Source organism: Fundulus heteroclitus, chromosome 4, assembly GCF_011125445.2.
Source record: "Fundulus heteroclitus isolate FHET01 chromosome 4, MU-UCD_Fhet_4.1, whole genome shotgun sequence".
NCBI lineage: Eukaryota > Metazoa > Chordata > Actinopteri > Cyprinodontiformes > Fundulidae > Fundulus > Fundulus heteroclitus.
The window spans coordinates 18139042-18156105 of NC_046364.1; the positions used below are offsets into that span (position 1 = coordinate 18139042).

Sequence of the window (17064 nt, forward strand, 5' to 3'; positions counted from 1 at the left end):
AAAAAAACAGGCCTATTCTAAAATGCTACACGGAATTCTGAAACTGAACTACCTTTTCCCCAAGAAGCAAAAACATGGTATAACATAATGTAGACAGGCATCTGTGACATGTAGGTTTAGTGTTAAGCATCAACGCAGAGAAGAAGCAGGACAGTTATCGACCCAAACAGAGTATAAAAATATCTACACACCACCTGGTCAGACTAAATTCAGAATTTCTTCTCTCTTGGAGACTTAAAGTACACAAAATGTATTTAAGGCCTAAAAAGTGATTTTTGCATATGTCCCCTTTAAACAGCCTGCATTAACACCACGTTCTAAAAAGGCATAGAGAAGGCCTCCTAGATGACAGGAAAACATTTAATTATGATACTATAGACGATTATTGCAATTACAATATTTATTACAATTATCCTACATTTTCCTGATGCTTTTCTCTCTCTTCCTTAATGTCAATGTGTACAATACTGGGCCTTAACAAATATACGTCATGTGTGGACATCAAGGGGAGTGATGGTCTTAACAGGCCAAAAATATCATTAGCTTGTAGGATTAGCATTGAATTTAAAATCTGTAATCCACTTGGGGTTGTGGACATTGATAATGTGACAGTGATGGAGATTCGATATCAAAGCAGAAAAACGGGAAGTGTGAATTCACAGTCTGGTTATATTTCCCATTGGGTTGCAGGTCAGTTTATATGTGCCCACAACATAAATGCTGCAAAAACATTCACAGATTAATGCTTCGTAGATCGAATTCAGTTCGTTGTTATCACAGCAGCTGCAATTTCCCCTCCTCTGCAGGCTCACAGAGTGCTTTATTTGACAGAGGAAGCGCCCTTTAGCAGAATTCCCCTAACATACGTTCATGTTAAGCATTTCCACTGGGTAAGGATTCCCTTTTACTTGTCACTGTTCCAATACCAGCTGACTATTTTGCTACGGGTTCCAGTGTTCGTTTCTCTCGATTTACTCTCAAATTTGCTGTACTTCATTACCTTGTGCCAAGTGCTGTGTGTTCTCAGCATATCGATTGAATTTAGCATGAGCTATGACACAATGTAAACACATGGCAACAACCTTTCCAGTAGCACTAATTCAACATTTTTTTCAGGATACTACACAGATTAAATGCACGAGGACCGAGATACAATGTGGAAAACAAAAATGCAGGGGGCACTCAAACAAACAGCAACGTTCAATCCTATCCTAAAGACCAGTTCTGGTCTGGTTTTCAATTATTGTCTATCACCATCACATCCTGGCTTCTACATGGAAAATGGGCTCAAAAGCTGTTTTGTTTCGTGGTACCTCGCAGTTAAAATGCAGCAAATACATTGGGCTGTATAACGTTGCTTGAGTTTGAGTGCAGGCTACCAACTAGTTAGAAAATGCAACAACAAAAAATTAAAGGGAACGCTGCAATTGTAACTAAGCTTCTGGACAATTTAGTTCGTAACTCATTAGCTTCATATTTTCTTCCCCCACAGGTTAGGGAGTCTTAATTAATCTGGAGAGAAAAGAAAGCATGCAAACACGCATGGTTTAAAGAGGCTTTATCTGAGCCAGTTTGTTCCACATCAGCAGAATCTTTGTGCTCAGCGTGCCTGGCTGTATGGGCAAGTTTGTGAGAGAGCGTGGAACAGCTGATGTCAGCCCAAGCCCACCCAAAGTCAGTCAATAAACTCAGTCCCCTATCTGACGTACCCTTCCCCCAACATTGGTTATCTCCCTCTAGCTAATGCAACAAACAGCGATGGGTCGTGTTACTCAAACAGTCTGGCTTATTGCACGATGCCCTCAAATCAAATATAACCAACAACAACAAAACAAAAAACAGAACCACATAGAATAACTTTATCACAACAAGCACATTCCTGTTCCCCGGTGTCTCAGACATGACTGAGCTCTGAGCACCATGCACAGGCACAGCATGGGGACGCAGACTGCTGAGATGACCTGGTGGCAGCTTCTGTGGAGCCAGACCCTAATCCTAAAAATCATACGTTGTTCGACTACGACTAACTGCTCAGCCAAAACAACATTTGGCCCGGTGCATGCTTGTGCCGATACTAGCTTACAGTTTGGAACGCCTGATTTGGATTATTTGGATGGGTGAGCGAATTGTTTTGGCGATGAAGCGTACGTCCCAAACAATGAATTAAAATACCGTCTACAGCTGCCAGGACTACTTGAGCTAATCAGTGGGGTTGGACAAGGTCTACACAAATATTTTCAGGCCGCTCCATCATTTTTATGAATCCTTTATTTCCTTAAACTTTCAGCAAACGTTAAAGCCGCTGTCCTTCAAATGATTGTGAATGCTGAGAAGCTCCTTCCAGCAGCGAGCGTGTCTGTGCATGTATGCGTGCTGCTGACACTTGTGTTACTGGTTTGCTTTATCTGATCAACAGTATAAGGAACAAAGATGGCATAGAAAACACCTAGTCACTGTAAAATATGGCGGGCTAGAAAAGGTTTTTTTTTTTTTAGCTCTCAAAGGCTGGAGTGATCTAAAGCAGGCATGAGCTGGTATAACATTATTACGGTATGATCACTTTGAAGGACAACAGTATCACAGTAATAACACAAATATTTTGAATACACAAAAATGTGTTACAGGGGTGTAACAATACATCGATCCATATTGTCATTTTTAATATGCACCTCATGGAAAGATGATATCGCATCATATCGTTCACATTGATTGGAAATCGTAATGGACTTTGTTACAACGACAAATATTGTCATCCAAACAAAATGATATAACATATCATGACAAAGCTGCTGATTTACACACTTAATAGTTAAGATTGCTGCAGTTAAAGTAGTATTATTGTAGATAAAATGTCTTGACTTATTAAAAACATGACAGATGGTTCTCAGTAATATCTATTAAAAATATTTTTTTTCAGCCAAAGACTATTAAATACTACTTCAGCCACAAGTTAATCAAATTTTATGTCAGTGGCAGCTTACATTGACGCTAATTTTAGATGATTTATTTTATTTTTTTAAACAGATGGTAATAGTAGTGGAGGAACATCAGGAAAATATGGAATATATATTTATTTTATGTAGTAAAAGCATTTAAGTAAAGGTGGTTATTGTGCAGAATATCAACACTTCCTTCAGTTCTGGTCCTCATGGAGGAGCACTGAAGGCTTATATTAGCAAGCTAACTGGTTGGGCTCAGTTAGCTAGCTTCCATGCTGCTTAACAGGCATGTTGCTCTAGACTTTCCAGTATTACAAAATGTTAAATGACTGGTAAACTTTAGTTTTCAACCCACAACCGTTCATAAACTAGACTTTGTAAACAACACCATTGAGAAGGACCAAAGGAAAAATACCCCCAAAGTGGACTGTGCCAAGAGACCCAGAGAGGCAGCGCCAAGTGTGGAGATGATGGTCGGGGGTTAAGGGTGTGTGGTTAGGACGAGGAAAAGTTGAAGCTAGCTTAATTTGACATTTTGAAACAAGGAGAGGCAATGATGAAAAAAAAGCATGTACCGTCTGAACCAATAGGAAAATGATACTGCAATAGCCCCTGCTAACCTTAAAAGGGCAGCACTAAGACGGTTTTGAGAAAATATAGCAAAACTAAACAAGTTCACATGAAAATGTAAAAGCACTACACAGTAATATTAAAGTAACAACCTTAGGTCCAGTTTATACAGTCTATCTGGACCTAAGGTTGGAGGGTGACTTACACTTTAAAAGGATTTTAAAAGTGTTAAAAAAAAAAAGTGTGACGGAACATTTGAATTGTTTTGAAGCCATAGTTTCAAAACTATTAGCCACAGGTCTGGTCTAAAGTATGAAAGTACTTCAAGTCAGGCAACAAGAAACAGGAGATACTGATGCTGAGGTTTTGCAGCCAACCACCACGCAGAAGCAGCTAAAAAGACAACTAGCAGCAGCTTAAGATGAGCCATTAAGACCAAATCAATCTACTATTAGTGCTGGGTATCATCTAGGATGAGCCGATTCGATACGATTGTTGATACATAGCTCACGATACAATACGATTCTCGATAGTCAGTTTGATTTAATTTGACTCGAATATCGATATTTATTACTTTCAAATTAATGCTCAAAGTCATTCAATCAACAAAACAAGCCAAATATCTATTTTCAATTTATTAAACACTGATATATTAACAGGAAAACAAAGTTCATTTGGTTCAATGCATTTAACGTATCACAGAAACCAAAAATGTGCCCAAACGTCTGATTTTAGGGACGAAGGAGTTTCTAAGATCCTGTCTGCCATGCCGCAAATTCATCTCACTTGCACTTCCTCGCTGTGAACAGTAATGACGCTCTGTAATAATGCCCCCAAGCGATGGGGAGGAATATCGATATTGAAAGCCACAATATCGATATTAAATCGTTTTTTAAAATATCGATATTAATCTTTGTATCGATTTTTATGCACAGCCCTATCTACCATTTTGTCTTTTGTCTGTATTACTATGTACTTACAAGTTAGACATGTCCATTACGCCAACCCCAATATGTGTTGAAGGATTTAACAAATGTTTGATTAACTCTGTGCCTGCTTATGTTAATGAATTTTATTTAAAAAAGAAAAAAAAAAAACTTTAATTAGATCAAATTCAAACCAGACATAACACATGAAGCGGAAAGCTAACGAGGAATGAGCACACACACACACTGCCGTTATCTGCGTGCGTCACAGTGATTGCATTTGGGACAACCAACTGAAAGTGATTCCCCTGGAATCGAAGTCGAAAAAGATTGCCCACCATACCTCTACAAGAAACGTGTAACTCTCATGGAAATGTTACAGCAAAGGGTTAAAACACACACATTCTTCCAGTTTCTTTTCATGTTGAACAATCTATGCTCCATAAAGGATGATAACGCACAGATAAGAGATCAGGACGGGCCAGACTTACCAAAAATAACTATAAACAACGTACTCTTTATGATGTATTGGAGAAGGTTGCTCCAAATCTTTGACGAAAAGAAACAATGAACTAACAGGCAATGATATATGAGCTCAGGAAGTTAACGTCAGGATATGCCCAAGCATTTCCTATGGATTAAATGAATTGACCCCATGGTCTCTCGGCAGGCCAAAGCACAATGTTCTTTTTGTTTTTGTTCTTCAATATGCAACAAAAAACAAAAAAGGGTGAACGAGCGATCCGTCGACCTGATGGTAAAGCCTTGTGTGTGCTGCCTGGAGGCCTTCCACACCTGGCTGTTTTGGGTTTTTTCGTCACAAACACAGAAACCGGGGCGGTGCAACCTGCTCAAAGAGCCGATGAACAATCTACACTCCACATTGTTGGAGACAATCCCGTAATTCTGTCGCTCGGGTGTTTCGGTTAGTGACCTAAACAGATTAAGAGTATAAAGAGTAAATCTATATAATCTGAGCCCCAAAGAGCAGACATATGTTGAAAAAGGGGGAGGGCGTAAAAGAGGATCACCCCTACTGGTAGGGATTTAAGAAGGCCAGTAGGGTGATGTAAAATAGCAGCCTACCCTACCTGGTAAGTACAGAGAGTCTTCATCGTTTAACAACAGCTTGGGAGAGACGCCTTCCAAGTTTAAGAGTCTGCAAACTAAACAACCCTTTACAGGCAGACATAAATACACATTATGAACCAGCACACTTCTCATCTTCTCCTACAATTACAGCTTTGCAAATTTGTAAATAAGCAATTTTCTTCAAATGGTACATCTCATCCAAGGAAATAGATGACGAACGTAGCAGAAAGCACTGATGGATTGAAAGGCGTGGCACGGCATGAATGTTTATTTATCTTTGCACGGCAGACATGCGTACGGCCAGACAAAACAACCATATTCAGTTGTGGAAAGATGCATCGTATCCTTCAGAGTACAGATATTCTGCTCTAAAAGGGTTTCTCAAAAAGAAAAAGAAAAAAGCAAAAAGGCTAGCCCTGTACATTTCTGGGCTAGTAATTGCAGCAGCAGCAGCAGAAGCAGCAAGCCATTACCCAAGTCTCTGAAGAATCGGCAGGACCACAAGTTCTAAAAGCCTCGACATGCAACAGGAGGAAGGTGACAGAGCAAAGTGACACAAAAAGCCAAAAATGCAGTGACACAGTCGGCTGCTGGATGGATTTTTTTAGGTCTCCCTAAATAACTAAAGATCCATTAGTTCCAGAAGCTAGAGAAGTACTGCACACCACTGTTAATGTTAGCACCTTTCTTAACATACCTAGTAAGTACATAATTTGGACTCTTCCTAAGATAAAACTAAGTTTAAAACTTTAATGCCGTGTGGCATTAAAATGATTTGAACTTGTTTAGGGAAGATTAAATATGAACTCTAAGCTAACAGTTGTGGTAACAGCATAAGCAGCAGATTAAACCAAATGCTGACTGGAGAAGCAGTGCTGGCCTTGAATTAGTAAGAACAGCACCATAGAAATCCAGTTCAGGTAACAAACTGCATGTGGAAATGTGACATTTTGACCAGATTTCATAAACAATATAGACATGTCCATTAGGGATGCACGATAGATCCGCATTAACATCAGTATCGGACAAATTTAGTCATTGTTTTAACACGTCGGTATCTTAACAAGAACTGTTTGTTTCCATCTAGTTTCCCTGTGCCTGTGTTTCATAGTTGGTCGTGCAGTTTTTGTTCGGTCATGTGACAGTGATGCATGGCATCCAGGATTATGGAGTTTTTAAATGAAGCAGCGATGCAATGTTAGCAGTGTGCTCGTTTTTTTACCGTGTTGAAAGAAGACATACGAAAAGCAGCGTGTAAGTCTAGACTATAACCCACATTAAAAAATTCAGCTAGCATAGTTTTCAGTCGGTACAACACTACAAAATTTAAACCGTCACAGAAACGTAAATCTGTGCACACACCCGTAAATATTGGTTGTCGGACATAACATCAGCATTAATGTGTACTGATATATCAATATCGGCCCATCCCTAATGTATTGGTGCATCCCTAATGTTTATGTGCATAAATGTCCCCATTGGGAAGTCACGTAGCAAAACTGAAGCAGTTCCAGCATCTGAACCAGGGGACAGAATAAATTTTCCTGAGATGTGGTTTAAAATCAAATCAGTTCTCATTCAGCACCAGCCTGTTGCACAAAACATTCGGTGGCATCCGGGAGGCATATTTTCTTCTCCAAACCCTGCCGCCCTCCTCCTCCTACTCCTCCTCCTCAAAAAGGTTTGAAACTGGAGCTGGTGCAGCAACAGCGACCCAAGAATCCGTGGCTCCTTTGTCCCACAACAACAACACAATGGCAGCCCAGCACCTTGTTCTATAAAGCATAAAGCTTCAGGGCTGACGGACGGTCTTGCATTTCACATCAATACCGCAAATCGGTGTGGGAAGGGACAGAAAAGATGGGCGTGATCGGGAGCACAAGAAGGAGCCAAGCGAACAGAAAACTTGTTGCAGAAATAGTATCTCATGTACACCAGAGACCGCATGAGTTAAAAAAAAAAAAAAAAGAAGTATAACCAGATTCGGGGCGGGACCTGCCTATAACTTAGATTACACACACAACATTAGTTTCCCCGTTTTAAAAATCATTTTAATAAGCGACTCCACTGTTAGCTAAATGTGAGACCCAACGTGCCTTATAACAATAAAAGTTGCAGAACAAAGCCGGCTGTGCTGGTAAAGCACATACTGGATGTGATTGCTTAATCCTTGATTTACTTCTTTCATTACACTGTGCTGCTGCGTCTCAGCCTCAAGGAAGCGTCTCATTAGCTCACAGCTCCAGCCGTCTGAAGCCTGGTGAGGGCTAAACAAACGCTGTTTGTGAGGGCCTAGCCAATGAGCTGGTTTATGTTTGACAAAGATAAAGCCTACAGACACCTAGCAACTGGTTACAGTCTCAACATTTTTTTATAAAGTAATTGTTACAGAACCTCTACAATTTAACCACCACTGTTCCTGAGATACTGCAGATAAAAAGCTAATTTTGAGGACGCATCCAGAGAACGTGTTCATCAGTGCGGCCATCTCAGGTTAATGCATTTTCCCTTTCATAACGCTGGGCTTTCTATCATTACTGTAAATGTGAATCAGATCAGACGTTTCAGCGCAGGCAGAAGCTTATCTCACGGTAATTTTATACACGTTGTGCTCGTCTGCACAGCCAGTACCAGTGGATGTAGGTTTCTGCTGTGAAAGCTAAACCAAAGCCATTCTGCTGCTTGGTTTACTGTGTTTTAGCTCTCCCCACCAGACAGCATCATTGTGTCTGTTTCGTCTGGCTCTGCAGAAAGTACCGTCTCCACGTTGGTGGAATGGGCTGATCATCGGAGCGGCAGCATGTCAAACTGCCCTGATGGTGAAGAACAGCTCAGAAACACCATCTGGGCCGTTCACGACTCACTCTGAGTACCACCGGGTCAGACATGTTTTCAGAGCATAACGTACAGCGGTGTGAAAAACTCTCTTCCTGACTTGTTTTTGCATGTTTGTCACATTTAAGTGTTTCAGATCAAACTAATTTAGTTAATTAGTCAAAGACGACACAAGCAAACACTAAATGTAGCTTTTAAACGTAAGTGTTTTTGTTAAGGGAGAAAAAAAAAATCCAGTTCTACATGGCTCTGTGAAAAAGGTTTATTACCTTCTCAAGCCACACCCAGGCCTGATTCCTGCCACACCTGTTCTCGATCAAGAAATCCCTTAACAGGACCTGCCTGATGTAGTGAAGCACACCAAGAGATCTTCAAAAGCTAGACATAATGCAGAGATGCAAAGAAATTCAGCAATAAGAGAAAGAAAGGAATTGAGACTCATTGTTCTGGAAAGTGTTACAAAGCCATCTCTAACCCCGTGGTTCCTCTGAACGCGGCACTCTTTCCACAGGGAGCGATTCAGAGCAAAGAGCCGGTGCGCGGCAAGACTCGGATCACGTGAGGGTTACGACGCACTTGAAGGCTTTAACCATAAGCTGAAGCCCCGGGTAATGACATATTGATATTTCACAGTAAAATGTGATCAAAGTCTGCACATGTCGTCTTTTACTTGTAAACTCAACCCGATCCACTTCGCTTTTCATCCACTGTCTTCCTGCCCGAATGATCCGTTCTGCTATAGACTGACAGTAAAATATGGTGGTGGTGGTGTGATGGTCTGGGGCTGCTTTGCTGCTGCCGGACCTGGAGGACTTACTTTGATAAATGGACCCATAAATTCTGCTGTCTACCAAAAAGATCCTGGAGGAAAACCTGCAGCCATTTGTTTGTGACCTCAAGCTGAAACCAAATTGGGTTCTGCAGCAGGAAAACGATCCAAAACACACCAGCAAGTCCACTACTGAATGGCTGAAGAAAAACAAAATCAAGACTTTGGAGTGGCCTAGTCAAAGTCCTGACCTGAATCCTATCGAGATGTTGTGGCCTGACCTTAAAAAGGCCGTTCATGCTGGAAAAAACTCCAATGTGGCTGAAAAAAATCCTGCAAAGATGAGAGGACCAAAGTTCCTGTACAGCGCAGCAAAAGAGTCACTGCAAGTTATCACAAGCGCTTGATTGCAGATGCTGCTGCTAAGGACGGTTAGGCTTAGGGGGCGATCACTGTTTCACACAGGGCCACTGCATTTTGGGTTTATCTTTTTGTCATTGACTAATACTTAAATTTGTTTGAAGTGTAACAAACATGCAAAAACAAAAGAAACGAGGAAGGGAGCAAAGGCTTTTCCATGCCACTGTACGTATAGCTAGAGACCTTAGGAGACAGAACAATTGAAATATAATTCAATTCACGTTCAGCGTGTATTTAGTGAGGTAATACATAAAAGTGTCGACAAAGCTTTATGGACTGCGTTTTAAATACCCTTGGAAAACGTTCTCCTGCCTGTAAACGAGGTTTTAACATTTCAGTCTTTGATAGAAGTTAAACTAACTGGAGTTTAGGCAAAAACAAAAACCTAAGAGATGTCAGCACAGATCAAGATCAGAAGAACGTGAGTTCCACATCTGTTGCATGTGCAAAAAAGGAACGTGTGAAAACAGTGTCAGACAGCAGGAATCAGTTTTCTGATCCCACCAGTACAGAGAACAGCACAGAGATCAAATATGTCTCAGATTATTAACCCGAATGTCAGCAATCCACACGGGGTGTGGCTCTTAAACATTTCTTTGCAGCCCACTCGCTCTCTCTTTCTCTGCTACCCAAACACATCATTTCACAAGAACTGCAATTCTGCAACTTTGCAGCCCCATCACATACTCTAAGCATTACTGAGTCTGACACATTGCTAAAACATAACGTAACGTAGCCTCCTGCAGGGTGATGGCTGAGCTCGCGGCCATGATCTGGTCATCTCTTCTGGCAGAAGTCATGCACTTTGGTCTAACTGATACACGGCTCACTGAAAGACTTTTCTCTGTGAGCCGTGAAAAGATTTCTGCAGACCAAATTGGCTTTTATATGCACATCCCAGCATAACCTACAGCTTTTAACCCTTTATCATTTATGAGCAAACATGTCCCCTGCACATGCACAGGGGTCTGTTGTTGCACGGCTGCCATGGGTAGCTAGGACCGACGCTCCACCGAAACCATGACAAGGATTTTGTTCCTTGCGCTCCTCGACGTTTTTACATGAATAAAAGCAGATCCCCAGCAGAACCACAACCCAGAGTCTACAAGTCTGCAAGATAAAGAACAATTCATAATGTTTAACACCAACTAGAAGAATGTGACAGAAATGCTTGAAGGTTAAAGAACACCAACAGCCGGGCCTCACCCGTAAACTGACATCCCTTCATTAAAGCCGTACTACCGGCGACCGAAAAGCGTGTTATTTCTGTCACAAAGAAGTGGAACAAAGCCGTTTGCACAACGGAGAAGGTTTGGGCCGCTTTGGCTCTACTGCACGGAGAAAGCAGAGGATTTCCTGGACAGACAATGCAGACGTTGACTGAAACAACAACAACCAGCGCCGACTCCTCTCAAAGCAAAAACGGCCAATCGCCGAACTTTGCCCGTCTGCCGTACAGACACGTCATCTGACCGTCGTCTCAGCTGTTTTGTAAAGAGATTTTAAGTTAAATTAGCGGTCACTTCACCACTGGTTAGCCTTAGTTATAACCCGTTAACACCTTACCCATTTCCAGTAGAGCTGCCACTACTCTCATTGCAAAGACAACCTGTGCTCCATCACAACCGCAAAACGCTGCTTGGATGCAACATTTGGTGGCCTTTCATATTTCCAAGTACCCTGCATGCATGCTCTGCCCGTGTTGTGCAGATTTTTACTGTTCTTGATTCCCACACAGACTGATGACAGCGGGGTTGCTCACATTAATTAACAATAATTTCCTAATACCGTCCGGTCCCAGTTTAACCTGGGCAGTGATTGATCTTGTAGGGTAAGAAAAATGCCAGGTTAGACGCTGAATCAAGTAAGATTTTGCCATTTCAGATGGCAGAAACTAATTTGCTCCAAGCACTGAAATGATTGCTGAAACGCCTCTGGGCTGGATGCCTAAACGTCGGCTCCATGTGGGGGAATTCTTACTGCTTCACTGCAAGGATAAGGTTTTAGAGGAATGCCAGCCATTCCAGTAATGCAATCTTAATCTACAAAGTCCATTTCTATCTTTGCATCTTCTTCTGATGTCTTTTCAATTTCTAAAGTCAATTTTCATTTCAAGAAAAGAACGCTGATGATTTTCAGTACAGCCATAAAAACAGAAAATCTAATTAAAACAGGATGTTTTAAGACGCTGGATCTGAAAGGTCTGGACAGGTGCTTTCTAATCGTAGGCACAACTTTAAATGGTTGTCTAAAAACAGAAACAGGCTCATAAAATAAAAGCAATATTAGCACTTGATGCTCGACTTCTTCAAGGCAGAAATGTTTTCATATTTTTCCAAATTCCAAAAGGAGAGCAGATAGAAATGAAAATGGAGGCTTTCTAGAAGAAAAGGGCTCAGAGAAAAAGAAAAACAGAAACCGACCAGCTCTCATTCCATTAAATCCAGCGCTGGTATTAAAAGGATACCATGGCATTCTGCACTCAGAGAGCTAGATATTCAGCTGTTTTGTTTAGCTCCCTTTAAAAAAAAGGCGTATGAGGGCATAGTTAGCATTCCAAAGCTAAAATGGTGTCTTAGCAAGACTTTACTTGCAAGCTGTGGTTCAGAAAAACAATAAAGAACAGAACAAAACCAGGTTAATTAAAGGCTAAAGGGGTCATTAGAAAGAGCAGGTAGTCACTTTTAAATCAGATAATATCATGAAATAAAAAACTAGATTTGAGGAGAGAATAGCTGAAATGGTTTCATTTTCTAACAGGATTCCACAGAACAACCCTTTGCAACTCCTCTGAGTTTCTTTTCCTTCAGCTCACACCACTCCCTCTCCAGACCCGCCGACGTTTTCATTAGAAACGTTCTCCGCGGGTTCACGAGTCACAATGCGCCTAACCGTCACCTGACACATTTTCTACAAAACTTCATCAGTTTTCGCCGGCTTCGAGGTCGCCGTGTTGCTTTGATGTTCGCGGGCAGCCAAAGGTTTCCCGATAGAAATAAACCAAAAGCGATGAGTCACAAAGCCTTGCACGACAGCGATGCTTTTCACACTTGCCAGCACATCAATTTTCAATAAGGTGACACCACCTCCTTGTACACATTTAAAAAAAGGGCCTTAGGTTCTGACCGAGTCCTTACACTTTGTTTTTTTTTTTTCTGCTGGTATCAGACCTTCGCCGGGGTAATAAAAACGGGAATGTTATGAAATCTCCACACAAAATGTCACGTCTGTTTCCTCAACACAGGGTGAACTTCTGCTGAGGTCACTGCAAAATGCTAGTGGGAAATAAAACAGAAAATGAAAAAAACTATTTTGTTGCTGGACGGCTGCTTTTAAATAGAGGGAGGCCTGACAGTTTACCACACAAAGATCCTATGGCCTCCGTGCCTTTCTCATGGTAATTGCTGGACGGAGAAAGCAAGGCGCGGTGCCAAAAAACACCCGCTCCAGGTCGACCGGCGCAGAATCAGGATGAATTTATGTCAGGAAGGAATGTCCCCGGATAAATGGTGAACCATTAATCCCGGTTTTCGTGGATCATAACAAGTATATTGTACATTTGGCAGCACATCTATAGGCTTCAGCTCACTGTACAGGGACATGTCTTCAGTAAGCAAGTAGAGCAACATTCCTGGACACACTTCCATGTATCCATGGAGCCGTGGAGCTCTGGCAGCCGTTTACTACAATTGCTGCAGGAACGTCAGGATTCTGTGACACATAAAACTCCCCGATACAGAAACGTAGTCTAAAATATTTCTCCGGAGGAGTTTTGCAGCCGGCTTTGAGCCTTAAACAGTGTTTTTTTTTTTTTGTTGTCGTTTTTTGTTTTTCCACCAACAGATGATATTTAAACAGTAAATATTTTTGAAATGCTGATTAGCATTTAGGTCAAGCCTCGCTCCTTGCTCCCGATTTATGAATTATTTGCTTTTATTGCCGCCATTAACCACACTTTCTTTCTTTAGAAAAACACACTCAGTCTAGAGCTTTCCTTTCCCCTCGTCCTCCGCAATGAGCCGCGTTCCTATGCAGGTTTCTTCCTGCTAAATGGGAGTTTTTCCTCTCCACTGTCGCCACGCATTTGTCCAGAATGAGGGCGTGGAGGTAGGCCAGGAGGATTGGTGCCGATTTCCTCTTTCTAACTGGCCAAGCACGACTTTCTGAATCTGATTGAAACGTCTTGCAACTGGTTTTGAATCTGACCAAACTAGAAATGACAACACTGAGCTTTTAACTTTGCTCTTTTAACGTAGAGCAAAGAAATGAAAACTGGACTATTTCCCCCAAATGGCTCTGATGGTGGTGATCTGCAGCTACCAGACTAAAAAAGAAAAAAAAGAAATGGAAGAAACAATTTGACTTCAAAGCATGAACTTTCACCAGTTTCGGTCACTGGATACAGAAGCCATCAAGGTTCTGCTGAGATGAATGAAAACCAGATTAAGATTAGGGACAAGAACAGAGAAATCTTGTAATTTCTTCGTTAGGAGTTGAAGTCAAACCTATCAGCTCTGTTAAAAAAACTTGCAACTACTTGTTTTTCACTGCTTTTTTTTTTTGACAAAGCAGATTTTAAAAGAAAAAAACGGAAATCGGTATCAGCCAGAAAAAAAAAACCCTGATCTATGCAACTTTTAATCCAAGCTTTCCTTTGGACCTGTTGCAAGTGTTCAAAGACCAAACTGCACGTGGACATCAGTTTCTATAAAAGACGTTTAAAAAAAAAACAACAACATTTGGATAAGATGGAGACCTGTGCGAAATGACACCTGCTGGGTTTATACTTTGGTCACAAAGTCATTTGCATTGAACGTGTCTGTCAACAAGGGAGCGGACGTAAACAAACCCAGACATCATGTGGCGCTGCTGTTCTACCCAACAACACCATTACTGGATTATTTTACCATGGGGTTCACACTTCTACATATCGTGCTCAATTAAGAATAAACCAGATTCAGAGATCTGAACAACAAGTGGACCTTGTGAGTCCTGAAAGTTTCCGCGATAACAACAGCCGCTTTATGGGGCGCATTGATTTGCCCTGGAGTAGCCAGGCTTTTTGGCTCCGCTCAGTTTGTGATTAACACCAGCGTGGTCCAGGGAGGAGGAAGGAGTCCACGGGTCACGGGTACGGTGACCCAAATCCGTGCAGGCCACTGGGAAACGATGCCCGCCCCTTACAGCCGCATCTTGTTCGGAGCTGCAGGTGCTTCCGAGGGGTTCTCCCGAGCGGACCGCGGCCACCGTGGGAACATGACCGCGGATAATGCGGTCACTAGGAGGGGGAGGCCGGGGTTACACACAATAACCCGCTGGTGTGGAAACGCGGCGCCTGGGCAGGAGTAGGCGAGCTCGAGCTCCGAACTAGCCCGCAGCTCGGAGATAAAAGGAAGGGTGCTAGCAAAACAAAAGTTATCAACTTACTGTGATGCTAAGTTCGTGTTTTCTCAGTCGATACTTGAGGCTCTTCATCTTGTAACGTGTTGGTTTCTGATATTTAAAAGTGTCCTCCGTCGCAGACGTTCATAAATATAACACAGGCTGGCCTTAAAGTTCCAACTCGGTAAAGTTTCTCTTTTCTTTTTCTTTTTTTCCTTCTTTTTTTTTTTTTTAATCTGCTCCCTCGTTTTCCACACTCCCGAGTTTCACCTGACGCTTTTAAGTGTAAACTCCGGTCGCGTTTTGATTGGCGGCCCGCTCGTCCAATCGACACGGAAGTAAGCGCGGCAGTTGAGAGTTGATCCAATAGGAGCTCGAAGGGGGCGGGACTTCCCCGTACAGCGCCGTTGGGATACGTTGGAGACGTCCTGGGACAGAACCAGGGACGGTCACCACCAGCGGGTTTACCTGAAACAGGAAGGAACACCTGGAATACTGCGTTCTCACGCCGCACACAGCGATCAAAGGGTCCGTTTCAGTTTAAACCAGCAAACATCGACTAGAATCCTGAGAGTATTTTACTACCACCGCCACAAAATAACATATTTGGAATTAGTATTGAGTATAAGTCTAAGTTAAGGTATTTTGCCAGTGTGTTATCAGGGATTTTATCTAGGTAAAGCATGTAGAAGCATGTTTTATGGAACATATTAGTGGGACTCTGTCAACGGTGCCCCAATAAAAACTTAAATATAACAAAATCATTCTGAATGTTAAAAATAAATAATTTCATAAAAATGCCAGTGATGAAATAACCTTTTAGTGTTACTAAGGCAGATGTCCAAACGTCTGATTGGTCAACTAACCCTGGCTAAAACTAGAATAAACGTGCTGCTTTATTAGATGATGATAGTAAATACTCTCACCTTCCTGGGTCCCTATATATGTTCTGCTTTTATCTTTAGTTTTTGGATAACTTTGATTGTATCACTGCGACTGGAATAAAGTATGACAATGTCATTTGTTTTAGTGTGAATTGTAATATTTTATAATTTTTTTAGTCTTCGGGTCATACACACTACAGGTGGGCTTTTATCATATCGTTTTATCGTTATCGTGACAAATTTCTTACCATGATAAGAATTTGGGTTTAACTTGACAACTATACATTTAAAATAGAGCTGTCTGAAAAATCCCAAAACAGTCAGTATTATCAGGATTGTTATTTTTTGCTATTATCTTAACTGTTGACATTAATACATGTCAATACATTCAAAAATATCATTAAAAGCAGTTACATTGTGCAGTTAAGTGATAAAAATCAAACTTAGCCAGAGTCCTGATGAAACATATTTCAAATTTTGTTTTAATATGTCTTATGTTATACTGTTAAATATCTTTTTTTAAGGATATTATTTTGTTTACGGGGCTATAACTGTACTTTGACCTGCAGTCATAGTCACAAAGTTACCTTAGAAGACTGCAAGAAGCTGTAAATAGTACTTTATCATCACTTTTATCGTTATCACAATAGTACCACAATATATTGTGATAAAATTTAAAGTCCATATCACCAACCCCAAATTTTATTTCATTTCAATTTTAACTGTTGACTCAAATTCAAAGTTAACTTTCTCGGACTGCTCTACCCTTGTAAGTTAATTATCTTCTTCTTTCTCTCTATGTTGAAATCCCATCAAAAATGTCTTTTGCAAGAGGTGAAGAAAAAACAAACATCTGTATGTAAAACAATTTTTAAGAAGTTTCTAGTTTGGTATATGGAAGGGGGAATAATCTATTTGTCGGTTTTGTTACCCAAAAACGTAATAGTGGCATTTATGAAAAATAACATTTTGACAAAGGGATAATGTAATTCTAATATTGTAAAGTTATTCAATACTTTTGTATACATTTTATAAGTCTGTTCTAAGATTTTTCTTTATATAACCACCAGTCATGTCATCCTTTTAGGTTGCATTTCATTTTGTTGGAAAGTCTAGTCACCTTCACTACACGGGGTACTACTTATGAGTATCTTGAATCCTTGGAATGAGTAACACAGCAAATGTGTGGGTAAAAACGCACTAAAATATCCTGTAATATCATTCTAGTAGTATTCACTCTTTTTAGA

The 17064-nt window shown here is 41.0% G+C and overlaps 1 protein-coding gene across 4 annotated transcripts in view; it reads right to left on the reverse strand.

Annotated features, from left to right (window-relative positions):
- Positions 1-15220, reverse strand: part of uacab (uveal autoantigen with coiled-coil domains and ankyrin repeats b) — a 55072-nt gene extending 39852 nt beyond the window's left edge. For 3 of the 4 annotated variants that reach the window (XM_036136185.1, XM_036136184.1, XM_036136182.1), the window contains exon 1: positions 14979-15220. In XM_036136185.1, coding sequence (XP_035992078.1) covers positions 14979-15026 — 48 coding nt within the window. In that variant the 5' untranslated portion in view covers positions 15027-15220. The remainder of the gene's footprint in view (positions 1-14978) is intronic. The other variant, XM_036136183.1, reaches the window with a different exon arrangement.
- Between the last annotated feature and the right edge of the window lie 1844 nt (positions 15221-17064).